The following is a 15,894-nucleotide window of genomic DNA, read 5'->3' as shown; positions in this document are numbered from 1 at the left end:
ATACTAGCAGACCCCGCCACGCGTTGTTGTGGCTCAAAATGTATCTATTATAAATTTATAACACTTCCCCCGTGGGGGGGAATTTTTCGAGAAATTTCTTCTTAGTGTACATTCTCTTGATGTACCCTATTAAAACGCAATCAAAAACGCAAAAACCCACATCTAAAATAGTATCATAGAAGCCAAGTTATTCACGGTAAGCCTTAATCCTGTCTCTCTCTCCCGCGGGAAAATATCGAAAAATTTGTTGTTAGTGTACATTCTGTTGACATACTCTATTAAAACGCAAAAACCAGCATCTAAAATAGTATAAATAGAAGCAGAGTTCTTTACCGTAAGCCTGAATCCCAATTATTTCCCTTCAGTGGGGTTGAATTTCGACACGTATATTATATAAAAACACATCCGTATTCGAATGCAGCGTTGTGTCAAAATTTCAAAGGAATCGGTAGGAACAAACGAACATTACATTTTTATTCATATAAATAGATAGAAGATGGTCTGTTTTAGTTCATTTTCACAGAAAAGCAAACTTAGGGCGTCGTACTCGTAGCGCCATCTGTTGGACATAAAAGCCTTAACCTAGATTATATATTTTAATTTATATGAATGTTTAACGGAATAATATACAGCCTATGTCCACCCTGAAGTTCCATTCTAAATATTGGTGAAAGAATTTTTGAAATCGGATGAGTAGTTTCGGAGATTACCTGCTGCATACAAACTTACATACAGTACTTACAAACATTGCCTCTTTATAATATTAGTATAGATTAAGGGACAACTGGTAATGTTTTTACTTCATAAATTTTCAGTGTTGTTATATGTTACTTGTTCGAAAACAATAGAAACTAAGGAATATATTTCGGTGTTAATGTTACCTGAACTTCAAATGTTTACATAACAGTGAGTTATTCATTAGGGTACAAGGAATATTTTTAATATTCAAATGTATTCTGTGTAGAGCTAATGTTTTCACACGCATTTTAAATGAGAAGAAACCATTCATGCATAATTTATCCATTCATTATTATCGTTAACCATCTGCACTGATTACGTTTTCTTTAGAATCATGTTTCTATTGATGCAACTATAGTTAGCGATAGAAATTTAAAACATTAATAAGAATTAAATTTAATCAGTGTAAGGCTACTTAAATATTTTCAAATCAATTTCATCTATTTATTTAATAGACGAAGTGATATAAATAGTACTAAATATTTCATGAAAATTCAAATATATTTCTGAACTATGATTAAATTAAAAATTAATTTTAATAAAAATAAAAAATTGAAATAGGTTTTAAAGAATATGTTGAATAAAAGAATTTTGGTTTGTGAATTGAACTGATTAGTTATTTAATCGTGGAAACTGTAATAAAAATTAATAGCTCTGCCTTTAATTTCTGTAGTGTTTGTATAAATTTTTGAAAAGTTTCTGTTATTGTATTCGCTTGCATTTATATTCCCAATGATTTAATTTTATAAAGTTCCTATTATGAATGAAATATATCGTTTTTATACATTTATATACTTAAAAATGTTAATTTTTATTAAAATATATGAATAAAATATACTAAGCTTCAAAATTGTCTTCGGGTTCCATCGTTACAAACACCAGCGACTTCAAAAACAATTTTCAATTATGGAGATAACCTTTTATTTGAGGCTGCGCCCCCGCAATAAAATGCAAAATTGATAAAAACATTCTCTGTGAATACTATAATTCACAAAAAAGTTCATTAAAATCACGAAGACAATTTTGTAGATTCAGTAAATTTATTTATATATTTTAGTGTAAATATCGTCGGCTAAGATTTGATTTTAACAAACCTTAATTTTTGTTTAAAACGTTATCAATGACCTGCAGCGGCGGCCTTATCCATTGCGAGGCTCTGGGCGGCAGATCTTTGCGAGGCCCTGGGCGGCAGATTTTTGTGAGGCCCTTATCCTTTGTGCAAAGTATGTGAATTGAAATAGTAGGCACTTATTAATATTAATATATACTGTACTATAAATTAAATTTATTTTATTGTTATAACTAATAGCCAAGGATAAAATAAAAAGTTTTAAATATCAACTTTTTTCTACTTGGTTGTTGCGCGAGGCCCCTCCAAGAGTGAGGCCCCGGGCGATTGCCCTGCTCGCCACCCCCTAAGGCCGCCACTGATGACCTATGTGGCATAAATATTTTGTGATTCCACATTAATAATACCTATACCTATTCCTTTGCTCCCAAACTTACTTGCTATAGTGCTTCTCACGTAAAAATGCTCGTTAGATGAAACTGAAATAGCCAAAGAAGAATTTGTCAGGTAGATTCGATACAATTCAAGCGGCCATCTTTACCTTAAAAATAAAATTTACTAAAAAATTGGTGGTGCTACGTATCACTGGAACCAACCGTGTGCACGTCTTTGAATGCTATCTTTTTATTTTTGTAATCCTATTTTGGGATATATCTTTAATCATTTGTTTCCTGTTTCAAAAATCTTTCCTGTTAATTTTATGTCTGTTTAATTGAAATGTTTCTATTATTGTATTAACTTCTTACATTACATTAATATTGTAATACTTCTAAATTAAATTATATATGTATAAAAGTATAATATCAAGGTAAAAAGTTATATTAATACTATGAACTACTAAAATACAATCTAAATTTTGATATGCAGTTGAACTTGTCTATCTCAAACATGTGTATTTCAAAATTTACTTTTTCCCCTGCATTTTTAGCCTAAATTCACTATATTTTCCATGTTTATCTCAAATAATTTTCTCCCAAAATTTTATCTCAAATTAAGGACTGAAGTGTCAATTGCAAATTCAAAACTGAGCGACCATTCTCACATTCTGACAACATAAATTGTAGTTGAGAAACGTTTTTTGTAACACAGTACTACATAGTAGCATTAACGTTGTTTTTCTCTGATTGATCACGAGTTTGGCTTGCATCTTATTGGTTGAACAAAGTCAATCACTCTAGTTTATTGACATAGTATTTCTGTTAAGGTATGTCAAAAATGTTTCATTTACACCTAATACGGGTATGTACTGCACTTGCTGTTGTATTAATTACATAGCCGAGTGGTCAAGGTGGCAGCCTACCGCTCTGGTACCATTTCAAATCCGGATGGGTCGAAATGTCCCCAGGAATTGTTCGGGGGTAGTCTGTCTGAATATGTCGAAACCTGTCTATCTGGAATTTTTTTCGATCAGGTTATAATGAGGCAGCCAAAAAATGAGGAATAGGACCCGACATATCTAATCAACCCATCCATAAAAATGTTGCTTATCTGCAACATGAAATACAGTTATATTATTGACATATTAATAAAGTGCTGTTACGATAGCAAAATAATTGACTTTATTATTATATTAATAATATACGGTTTCTTACTTTCTATTTTGAATATTGTTTTATATTAGCATTGAACACATTTTAGATTATATTGGTTATATAGGCTACTGGTTAGCCCGCTTTTCAGTATAACAGATCTGTAGTATATATCAGAGTTTATCGGTGTATCAAATCTGCAATAGATGTCTTTCCTGCATTGCAATAAATGGGAAACGTCTCTTGCACTCAGGCCTATCAAGAGGGGAAACTGGAAATTTTTCCTCGGTCTGGTAAAAACTTAGGGGTTCTTAGTGATTCCTAACAATATAAATTAATGTTATTTTTGCTAACAAAAAATAAAATAGTTTAAGACCGCTTTTTTTATTAATAAACAATCTACGTATCAATATTTCATTTGTTCAAAAGAAAAGACAAAAAAAAAAAAAAAAAAAAAAAAAAAAAAAAAAAAAAAAAAAAAAAAAAAAAAAAAANAAAAAAAAAAAAAAAAAAAAAAAAAAAAAAAAAAAAAAAAAAAAAAAAAAAAAAAAAAAAAACAGTGACATAAGGAGCCCGCTAAAGAGCGAAAGGAATCCGCTCTACCCTAAGGCCCCAAAAAGCTCTCGACGATCTACTCCCACTCGATGGTTGGTTGGTTGGTTGGAGTTTTTGGTACAACAGCAATATAAGCCAAGCTGCGCCATCACCCCCACTCGAACTAGCCATAATAAAATTATGAATGTTCGGATCTTAATAAGGGGGGATCCAATATAAATGTATGAAGGATGTTATATGGTGCAGACGTATACAGTGACATCGTTCAATAAACGAGTTCCTACACGTGATACTCTTAACTCGTTCGAATTGTAACGTGAGTAATTCGAGTCTAAGGATCCAAATTGAATTTTATTCCGGATGTTTAGTTTCCACAGCCTTATTGCGCGGTCATCTTACTGACATTTTACTATTTGAAAATATTCTTGGAACAATCACTAAGAGTTTTGAAAATTATAATTACTATTTCTTTCAATATTTACCTATATTAAACAAACGAAAATTAACATATTTACTCGATAATACTATTTAAAATTTTTTAAACTTTGGGTATTTTTATCTTAAATTCCATTTCTTTTCAGGATAGTGGTCCAAACATCATATTGGAACAACCTCAGGATGTTTTGACAGAATTGTCTGCAACAGATCTTCAAGTTCTAGCCCCGGAAATCCCGAACGACGAAGAGATTCTAAAACAACTTAACGAAACAACATTTGAATTCGATAATTTATTCGCCGATTTTGTTGCAAAAATGGACGAAAATGAATCTCTTCCTTTACTAACCGATTTGGAATCGTTTTGCCACAAAAGGAAAAAGAAAAGAAGTAACGTAATCGATGGACTTCTGAAAACAGAATCCAATTTGCCTTCGTCATCTACTTCAACAGAGTCTCCTTCTACATCATGTGCCTCATTATCATTTGTTCCGTCTACAAAATCTTGTCAGGTGATGACATCTTCATCAGATACTTGTCTTCAGGAGTCTGAATCGTCCGATTCTGGAAGAAGTGGTAATTGTTTTTTTGTTTTATTTCCTCTAATTTTATTTATCATCGCGGATTAGAAATTAAAACTAAAGTTATGGAATGAATTTAAAGTTTAGTAATGAATATATAATTAACACGAAATTTTTCTATTTATTATAAAAATTGATTTACTTCAGGTACAGTACAAATACAGTATTTATTTTGTTAAATACGTAATATATTTCGCCATTAGATGGCGCTATAAAAAATTTTAAAAACTCTAACAAGTAAGATTAATTTTATATATAATCGACAGATGGTGTTACAGTTCAAATATAAAAAAATTACAAAATATATTAATGAATTTAATTACTATTAATTTTATTCGCCTATTAAATAATATAATACACAATTTTTATAATTATTATCATTTTTATAACAAAATAATTGAATTTATAGCTTAATTTGTCGTTCGATAGTAAAATTTAATGAAACATATAACAGATGTTACTTTTTGTATTATATATATTTAAATAATTTAAATATATATATATATATAAGAAATTTTATTTTATATAAGTAAGTATTATTATTATGACAAGTAAAGTTAGTTAGGCCACGAAACACTAGATGGCATTACGCATATTTTACGTCTGGAGGAGTTCATTCACATCTGGCAACCACTACACCAGATGCGTGCTGTACTGACAGAGTTTAGTCAGATGTTTGTCTGCTGTGTCGTAATTATTGAGAAGATCAAAATATCTTCTTTGTTCTTGATACGTGCTTAAAATATACTGAATGTGGATTATTTTATTAATCTTGCAACTTTTTAACTATTGAGAAATTTTATAATATTAATCTTTAATGCAAAAATAACATACGAAATCATTCTTCCAAACTATGGTTAACTATTGATGAAAGATCAACAAAAACAAATGCTGATTACATTTATATATCAATAAAAAACATATCTTTATTGTTTATATTCGGTTTGATGCTCGTTATAAAAAGTTAGGAAGTGATTTTAGTGGGTTAATTAACTTTACAATATTTAGAAAAGATGGTAAAGGAGTATCTAAATGTACAGATTACTCGGTGAAATGAAACCGGGTTCGAATCCATTAGGATATACTTACTCCATTAATAGAAGAACAGTGAGGAAAATATATAAGGAAAAGTAACTCTTATTGATTAATAATAACATTGCAAAATCCTTACTTCCTTGTAATTTTCAAGTTTTCTTTAGAGAAAACAACGGATTCTTTTAAAATAATTGGAATAAAGTACGTTAATTTCCGTTGGACACGAAAGTTTGCATATATAGACTCATTTATAAAATATAAATGAATATATTAATTTAATCTATATTCTCCGTTATAGATTTATATAATATTCATTTATATAGATATTATTATTTAAAAATAAATTTATTTCTAGGAAAATTACACGTCATTAACAATGTTTAGATACCTGCGTGATTAATATACTTAGATTACATTGGCATTCATGAGAGGAGACGGTCCGTTCTAGGAAATATCCTCCGTGTAACTAATAAAGTAACTATGCTAACAAGAAAACCGGAACGTACATTTTTTAGCGGTAATTTTATGTTTAAATTGTGAAATTTTCGGATAATAAATTTGATGCACAGCGATATAAACTCGTTCTCGTAAAAAATCGACCGAATCGATGGCAAAAAATCGCCTTATTTAAATATTATTTGACCTTAATTCCGATTCAAGTTCAATAAGGATACGTGTAATAAATTGAAAAAATATATATACTGTATCTCTCTTTTCCATCGTACATTTATAATTGATAGATTAAAGTTTAAAAAAATAAAATAATTTTGAATGATGCATGGAAAATTTAACTCGGCATTTCTTAGAAAGGGTCAGTACACTTCCATCATGGATACGGAGGGATATCCCCCACCTCTGACCTTGAAATAGTGGACCTGAGACAGGATACGTGGCACCGCCGGATACTTAGTTTCCGCAGGTACATGATGTCATAGAATAAATTTGCTACATGACGGATATCAATAACTAGAATATAATTAATGCACAGTATGAGCAAACAAAAATAGAGGATCAATAAGGTATTTTGAACCTCTGATATGTAAACGGATGAAAGAAATCATTGACCTTTTTTGATCAAGTTCAAGGTAGATGAATCATGTTTTAACGGTATACAGGTGAAAAGGAGCACCTGCTTCTCTTATTAGTTCTGTATTACAACAAAAATATGTCTTTAACATCTATAATTTCCTTTATATAAGGAAAAGTATGTCAGCATTTTTTTTCGTTTCTAAGAAAATTTCATAAACTGACTTTTTTTATTGTCTTTTTTTCTTTTACATTTAAAAAAGTAAAAACTGATAATTTTTTATTTGATAAATAACACTTTTAACTTGTAATTTATTATTTTGTAACGTTAGGAAAATAATTTTAACGTGTTTTTTCCAATTATCATAAGGGCATTTCGGACCTTCTGTAATCAAATTCTGTTAATCAGCTTTGTAATTATTGGTACATCTGTGAGATCTTCACCAAGGGGCCCCATATTGACCTCGGGCTATGACCATGAATTAAAGTTATGCTGCACGTTTTGCAATTATAAATTAATTGACAACCTATTAAATGCCATTCTTTGAACGAAAGCGATTTTTTCAATTGTCTTTGTTTATTGAAGCCAAACATGGGTGTTTTTTCTCTTATTAAGGGTATTTTGCACCAAGCAGGTGCAGATATCTCGAGACTCCTAACCTTAATGAGAATTTATCATTTGTAATGACGGTTGACTATTAGTTGGGTGATAGCCTTTCGTATCACGTGGCAGGTGCTAGAAAACTTCGAAAACGGAAATCTCTCTCAACGATCGAGGAACCGGAACTGTCGCGTCGGAACGACCGTGATTCGCGGAATTTTAAACAGTTCAGAATAATTCTATTTTGAATTCGAGAACATTCTTTGTAAATTCGAGATTCATTCTCAATAGTTCCGGTTGTTCCAATCATTGAGATATTTTAAATATTTTGCATTTATAAAAACGGATCTAAATTACGCCATTGACACTAAAATGAATCGAGCGGCGTAAACACAGTTTTGTTATTATTTCTAAAACTAATTCAAACAAAAAATAAATTTTAAAAATATAAACACTAAATCTAGATCATGTGTTAAAATCCAAAATTCAATCAACAATGAATTTCTACATTTTATTGATAAAAAAAATATATACACATACACAAACAAGCAAAAATTGAAGATGTACAGTACAGCATTTCTGTCCATATATGCGGAAAAATATCAAGTATTTTCATGTATTATATAGTTTTGATGATTATTTATTTATAAATTATGGAATTTTATTGTATTTTATTTGTAGATAACTTTTTCTTTTCACTTTTCGTAACTTTTTCTCGAAGAAAGTATGCGAAAGATAATAGTCAAATCACCACCTGTTATTTCGAGCTTTAGAGAGAGAGTGACGACGCAAAAAAATATTTTCCAGCAATTATCCCAGTGACGTCAGTAAAGTTTGCGGATGTCCACGTCAAGGACAAGCGTTAGAAATGGTCTTTTCAATGTCAGAATTTATTTCCATCTTGCTAACGGATTCGATTTTTAATATTTGTTATATAAACTATTGCAAAAACAGATGCAAGATCATAGTAAACGGTCGCATTTACTATAAAATCGCAAGCTGCATATTTTTCGCGACAGAACATTAGCTGCAAATTTGATTTCTCCCTAATGATTTCACGGCTTTTGTTCTAATCTAGAGTGGTAAGATTTACATCGATTATTCATTAAGATTTCTTGTGTAACTCGTAATTTTCCTTTCTTCTATAATTCATAAATGAATAATCATCAAAACTATATAACAATACGTGTAAATACTTGATATTTTGCTGCATATATGGAGAGAAAGAAAACCAGAAAATAAATAAAAGGAATAACGTTTTACAACAAAATTTTAAATTATTGCGTGCAATGCATTATAATTGCATATAATGAATTCCAATACCTACAACATTAAAGTTTAATTGTAAACTTTAATATTTTGGTAAAAGATGAAAGATATTCTGCTGAAACGAAATAACAGAGCCACATACCTAAGTCTTTAGGTGAAGCAAGGTCCTAAATGCCCGGGCCACGCTATTGTAAATGAATAGACCAGGGGCCATCGTAAAATTCCCCTCCTCCTACCTCAGACAAAAGAGCAAGTAAATTCGCATATCTCTAGGAAATACCGCATTAACGATGATTGTTATAAAGTAATTTTACTAAAATCATTCTCTGCTGAAAAATCATTATACTAAAGAATTACCTATATACATTTGCTATGTAAAAAATAGAAGAAAAAGAACTTATATAACATGACCTATTTTTATCTTCGCGTTTTCCATTTTTGAAAACATTCATTCTATATAGCCTACGTTTACTAACATTTAAAACCGAATGTAATCCGTTTGTAATTTAAAAAAAAACTCAAACAAAAGGAACCAGCTATAAAATATTTATATAATAGGTCCTATATATATATTCTTATAGGGTCTGGTTGTATGTGGTATAGCATGTAAAGTATGTATTAAGGTTATGTTATAAGGAATCCTACCGGGAGCATATCTGTATCTGTAAATGGGTCATGGATAACGAAAGGTTTAAATATTAATTAGAAAGTAAAAAATTTTCAATTGAATTTATCTAAAAATGCCAAATTTTGGGGTGAATATCGAATACCCGGATGTCACGCCAGAGTAAATTTGGACGAATTAAGGACGACATTGGCTTACCTTATCGTCACTTTAACGGCTTCTTGGATCGAATTATTATTATTTTTCTAAACACGAGATTATTATTATATTAATTTATTAACCCCGGATATTATACACTAATTTTAAAGATTAAATACTTTTGGAAAGGAACGTTTTTTTTTCTTTTCACTCAAAAAAAAGTTGTGACAGATCTAAAAATTGTTTAGTAGATTTAAAATTTTGTTGCGGTTTTATATCCATGTGATGACATTGTTTAAGGGTTAAAATAGGTTAGTGTGCCCCATATAAACGGGAAAGTTGCCAAATTTCAGTTGTAGAACCGGGAGTAGATCAGTGCTAATACAGTTACGTTGGCAATATCAATACGTAACAGTTAAAATGATTATAACAAATATTTTTGATTGTGGAAGTTAATAAATATTTCAAATTAGAATAATTGGAATGATTTATTTCGCTCCTATTTACGCTGTTAGAATAACATAAACATTAACTCGGTCGAATAACATTAGCGATGCATATTGGGCCTATCTTTTAATTGATTAAAATAACGTTGTTAGTTATTTACATCGTAAAATAGTTCATTGTTCTGTGTCTATTTGGGGGTATTGGCTGTCTGCTGTTAGAAAATACTCGCAAGCAAAATCGAATTCGCTTTTATTTGGATATATCATTTGAAAAATTACAATTTTCTGGCTTGGTATTTAAATAATTGCGCTTATTTGGTATTAATATTTTTACGGTTAAAATCAATTATCTAATTATAGTTAGGTAGATTCTACGTTGCGTAAATTATCACGATTTTACGGGTTAAAAAGGAATATTTTTTGAATATTTTATGTAGTGTGTGGTATATAGAACTGAAAATCGATGCATGTTTTTTTATTTTAGTATTTTATTAATTAATGTATAGATAATAGAAGTTTTGTTTTCGTGTTTATTAAACTTCAATTGATAATAAATATTGTATTTGCCGTAATAATAAGTGAGATTTAGCGGTTGAGTATTTATTAAACGTTTGAAATCGCAATGGGCGATTACGTGATATTAAAACAATGAAAAGAAATCGCTAGGGTTTTTTCAGGAACAAACGAAAGCAGTCCGTAGCCAACGACCTACTAAAGCAACTTTCTATTAAGAGAAAGTTCTCGTTCTTGACACTGGAGGGCGCCCTCCATTCGAGCGATTCACGGGCCGCCAAACGAAACAAAACGCTCCCAACCTCATTCCGTTTCGATAAGTTGTGTAGAAAGGACGCTGTGTGGCCGTGTGGCGATTCTTCGCACGAGGTTTTTTCTTCGTTAAGTATCGCCCCCGAGGGGTCGATCGGAAGCCTTTCCATCGGTAATAAACGAGGGTGATTTATGTCAATTTAAAGCGGTTGTCCTGTCTAAAAGAGGTGTTACGTCCATCTCTTTCACCACAGAAGATGCCCGAAGATGTGGAAATGGAATTATCAACAAAACAGAAATATACATTTAAGAAGTCTCTACTAAACAGATACCGTAAGTTGCAAGTTCATTATTTCTAGCCGTCGCGGTCGTTTTTACTTCTTTTGGGGGGAAGTTGGACCAGGAAGAGCGAGGGAGGAAGACGGAGACATCCTTACTGTCGCTCTTATTCAGTTCCTGTTTAATAGGGGGGAAGCCGACGTCACGTGTGTAAGTTGAGAATAGATTCATCTCGTGGGGTGGAGATGTACCGCTAACCCGTTTTACCATTTAGATGGCATACTTACTAGATATTTACAGAATGTCGGTCCCAAATTTAGTAGGACTAATATTAAAAAAAAAAAAAACGAAGAAAGAAATCCGTCGGTAGCGATTTATCGATCACTCCCGTTTTACCTAATTCGGGATTGTTCGGGTTATAAGGGTCGATTCGACAATAGAGTCGACTTATGTAGGTCCCGCTTTACGAGGCACGCGATTGAATGGAAAGTGGAATGACATAGTAAGTCCGGTGATGATGCTCGATGCTCGGCTTACGTAACTTTGGAGATTTAAAAAGAGACGGACCAGAAACAATATCGCGTTCGTAAACATGACATTTTTCTCTTCCGTGTACTCATTTTTTTCTTTCTTATTCTCTTTTTCCAAGTTGGAATTGCGCAAAGCGCACCCGCCCCGGTTTCGGGTGAACTTGTGGGGTATCCAAATGGGGTTTCTTTAAGTGGAGGTTCCTGCTAGAAGAGGTATCTGGTGATATTATCGATCGTCCACCATCTTCCTCAGCCTTCAATCGGGTCGTTGGCTTTGGCTGTAGTTCCAAGGTCGAACTTTATATGTTTGTATATTAAGATCGTAGAACAGACTAATACCCGGCGGATATGTTCGACCTCTAAAGTTACACGATAAATGTTCAGTAATCGATGACGACTTCGTAGAGTTTTTTCCTTCTGTAATCCACAGTGTTTACGAATCTCCTAAAAACAAACTCTGCCGTAAATTACTTAAACCAGATTGGTGGACGTATCGGATAAAACGGATGACGTCATGTTAACCTACCCTATAGGAATGATGGCAAACGTCCAGTTTTTATTTTCTGAGAAGCACCTGTGTTCTTGTTTTTAGAAGTTTTATTTTTTAAATTCGATTCCAAGTTATAAAAAACATAAATAAATACGAAAATTAAGCGCTTCGAAATGGAGCAAAGGTTACAGTTTGGCGGCAAAAAAAATATTCCGGATATTATAGAAGATAAGTAATATATTTATCTCTTGTTTGCGAAAATCGCAGATTAATAATTATTGTACTTCTTCTGGTGATAATTTTATCGGTGAATCTAAATGGGGTATTCGAAATTAGCACCTGGTGACGTCATCGTACTTTTGCCAATTGTTTACTACCGAGGAGAGATAAACACATGGGATTGACGAGCGAAGTACAGTTGTCACTATTTCGTATCGATGATTTTGTTGACTAAACTGACCCATTGACCTATATATATGTACACTGCCCAATGGATCATAGTCTGGACTAACGTTTCTGGTCGGTTCCATTAGGAAAACCCATGGTTCTCTTTCGTTACGGACTGTATTTAAGTACGCTTTTATCCCGACCGGATATCTGGTAAATATTTTACGAGTAACCAGTTGCAGCTTTCGAGAGGAAGACTGGATGTAAAGTCAGTGTCAAGGTCGCACCTCTACACACGGAGAGAGGAAATTTTAGCTAACTTGCCTGTCCTTTTGGACTCGGTTCAAGATCGCATTTCCGAAACCGGAAGTGGAAGACCTCTGGCCGTTTCCTGTTGGCCTTGAAGCCGCGGATACGTCTTATCGAATTTAGTTCGGTTTTGTGACGTCATTCAGTTGTTAAGCGGAACTAAAACATCTTTAATTATCGCTTTTTAAAATCAGTTTTACAAACACTTCCTTCTTTTCTATTTTGCTTTTGTTACCGGCCGACTCTCCCCGATATGTCTCCTTTAGCGATCAATTTGGTAGACTAAATCTATTTATAACTTTCAAAAGAATATATTAGCGTTTCTCGCCAGAATTATTTGCATTCGACGGTGTTTTGAAACTAACCGAGATATTTGGCATGGTGTAGGAGGGGACGGATCCGCATTCGTTGAGCTTCTGCCACATCCAGCGGGTTAACAATTTCGTCTCATTAAAAAAAAATCCGAAAGGTGGCGTATCGGGGAAAGATTACATCATTTCCGGCGAAGGTCAGTGTTTCTTGCCGGGATCAATCAATGCCCACGTGGCGCCGACTCTGCACAGACTTATTGATCGCTCACCATTGGGCCATGGCCGATGTCAATGACACCGGGTTGTGGGTGAAACTACATCTATAACAAACGTTTCGATTGCCGCCGTGGAATTTTTTTACTCAAATGCAGTTAGAGCAGAAGGAACTACCGTTGTAGAGCGGCGACAATCAAATCCGCAAAACGTCGATTGATATAGTCAAATCCACAATAACAACAACTGTTTCTAGGAGAGAATAGATTTATTAAAGTTTTCGTTTTCCTCTTTTGTTAGGAAAAAAAATATCGATTTTCGTTACCTTCGTCAACAAGGAAGTGCGAGTTCTTACATATATTTGCAATGAATGGCCTTTCTCCCATTGTTTAAAACGTTGGCTTAACTTTTATTATCTTTCTATTGCGTAAGATAGATTATAAAATCGAATTCAAATTCTGAATTAACCTATTCTATATTTATGTCGATTAATTTTTACCGAAATGGATTAAACACGGGATGTATGATACTGCTTGTATTGTGTTCTTCCGTTACTTTTAGACCATAGCAAACGTTCAAGTCGGAATTGTTTTGCCTATTTAGATACGTATGTAACAAAAATTTCGACAACTAATTAGTTTACTGGCTTAATTTTCTAATTAAATCGGTAAAACAATTCGAGGTGACGAAATTTAGAACGTATTTTAGAACATGATTCTTATACGATGAATAAATAAATAAAAATAGATCTTTTTGAAGTTCTCAAATAAGGCTTCTCTGGTTTAAGATATTTTATATTCCGGAAAGAAAAAAGCTCTATGATTTTGCGACACGGCAAGAATTGGTAAAAGTTATTTTGAAAATGATGTCAAGTGCGAGAAAGCGTTGCAACATCGAGCACACGACGATCGTTTATATAATATTTATTTAATTTGAAAAAAAAAATTCCAGGAAAGAAGATCCAGTAAGTAGGTTAGACTGAACTTTGGCATTAAATATCGAAAAGGCTGTTTATTTAGATCAAACTCGCTCGTTACACATTTGTAAAAGAAAAGAGGACAGTCCCCTCCTCTTTTTTTCAAACACCTGTATAACAGCGGAGACCGAAAACTTATTCGGTGCGGCTTGGCCGTAGCACGAATCGAGGTCAGTGGAACGTCGTTTCACTTTCCATCCCGCGAGTACTAGCGACGCTTGACCCGACCCATTTCCGGTTCCGGTGAGGGATGACGCGATCGACTGGCGCGTTCTACATCCCTCGGAGAAGAGACGAGAGAACGGATTCGTTGCCGACAAACCGTGACACGGTTATGAAGCGCAGAAACCCGAATTATTTTAGACAGGACGGGCGCGAAAAATAAATCTCCCAAGGCAAAAACGCCCCAGATTTTCTGCACCCGTGGCGCCTGCGTGTCGAATTGGGGTTAAGGGAGTGCGTAATATCGATCGCGACATAAATTGGTCGGATTTTGTATACTTTCGTTGCCGTAACTGCAGGCTTTCCGTGCTTCCACCTAACCCGAAAAGACTCGAATTTTCTTTTCGATCGGACTCGTTAGCCATTTATTATTATTATTATTATTTTATTTATGACGTTTCGAATTTTGAATTATAGAAATTTTAAAAGTGGCGCGAGTGGGATTGAAGATTGCACGCGCCTCATCGACTTAGCGCATGCTCGTTGTCTGCCGGCTAACCTTGAACGGGTGAGTGTCAAGGCGGTCGGACGTTCACCTCTTTCCGGTTTCGTCGTTGTCAAGGTGACGGTTATTTGCGCCGATGCGCGGCGCCATTTTTTTTTTCTATTTTGCTTTTTGCGTCGTGTTAATACTTAACCATTCTATTTGGCTGACGATTTTACTTTGCTGCGGGTTGTTTACGAACGCCTTTTTCTAAACCGTGACGCAAATAGTTACTAGCTGTTGCGCAACTCGATAGTAAAATTCCCTTTCTGGCTAAAAGAATCGATTTCGTTCTACGTCTGTCGGTCGGTCGGTCGGTCGGAGATGGCAGCAAAAACTCGGAATTTCCATTAATTTTTGAAATTTTAATCGTTTCGTAAAATATCTAATTAACATATTTTCATTTTTGGAACTTTGCGGACATTTAATTCTCTTTTCTCCCTCCGACATGGTATAAAATGCCTGGAGCTAAAATTACTGTCTCGTTTGATAAACTCGATGCAAGTTACCGATCTAAATATAGTGTAGTTTCGTAGAAAGTTTCCTCCAATGTTTTAGCCAATTAAAAATTACCGTTGTTTAAATTTCCACGTTTTTCTTACCATTTTGTCCGAATGCGCTTGTATTACGTCACGTTATATGGGATCCAAAATAGCGCGAATTCTCAACTAGGTTTAGCCAAGTGTACATTTTTAAAATAACCAACACAACTTGTCTTTCACAGCTGACAGGAATAAAGAACTAGAAATTGAACGAATAACAACAATAATACCAGAATGAAACCTTGACCGTGGATAGTGTAAACTCCGTTTCCTGTAGATTGTAATTTTAAAAATAGGTCAGGGACGAAAGGGGTTGGTACGGACTAGGTATTACTATTA

General features: G+C 33.4%; 1 protein-coding gene and 1 long non-coding RNA gene across 4 annotated transcripts in view; one reads left to right on the top strand and one right to left on the bottom strand.

Moving 5' to 3' along the window:
* LOC111620168 (ecdysone-induced protein 74EF-like) overlaps positions 1–15,894 on the top strand; it is a 54,265-nt gene that overhangs the window by 15,569 nt on the left and 22,802 nt on the right. The window contains exon 4 of one of the 2 annotated variants that reach the window (XM_023362049.1): positions 4,473–4,902. In XM_023362049.1, coding sequence (XP_023217817.1) covers positions 4,473–4,902 — 430 coding nt within the window. Of the gene's footprint in view, positions 1–4,472; positions 4,903–10,859; positions 11,146–15,894 lie in introns of those variants that run through there. The other variant, XM_023362050.1, reaches the window with a different exon arrangement.
* Positions 4,189–6,231, bottom strand: LOC111620171. 2 transcript variants are annotated; one of them, XR_002755867.1, is made up of 4 exons: positions 5,997–6,231; positions 4,676–4,890; positions 4,407–4,589; positions 4,189–4,328 (listed from the first exon to the last, which is right to left on the bottom strand). It is a non-coding gene; the product is annotated as an uncharacterized LOC111620171 (long non-coding RNA). The 2 variants fall into 2 exon arrangements; XR_002755866.1 differs by having other exon boundaries at positions 6,079–6,231.

Source organism: Centruroides sculpturatus, unplaced genomic scaffold (assembly GCF_000671375.1).
Source record: "Centruroides sculpturatus isolate CEXI.00-Female unplaced genomic scaffold, Cexi_2.0 scaffold202, whole genome shotgun sequence".
Classification (NCBI taxonomy): Eukaryota; Metazoa; Arthropoda; class Arachnida; order Scorpiones; family Buthidae; genus Centruroides; species Centruroides sculpturatus.
Note: the sequence above shows the minus strand (reverse complement) of the source record. Positions and strands in the feature narration are given on the sequence as shown.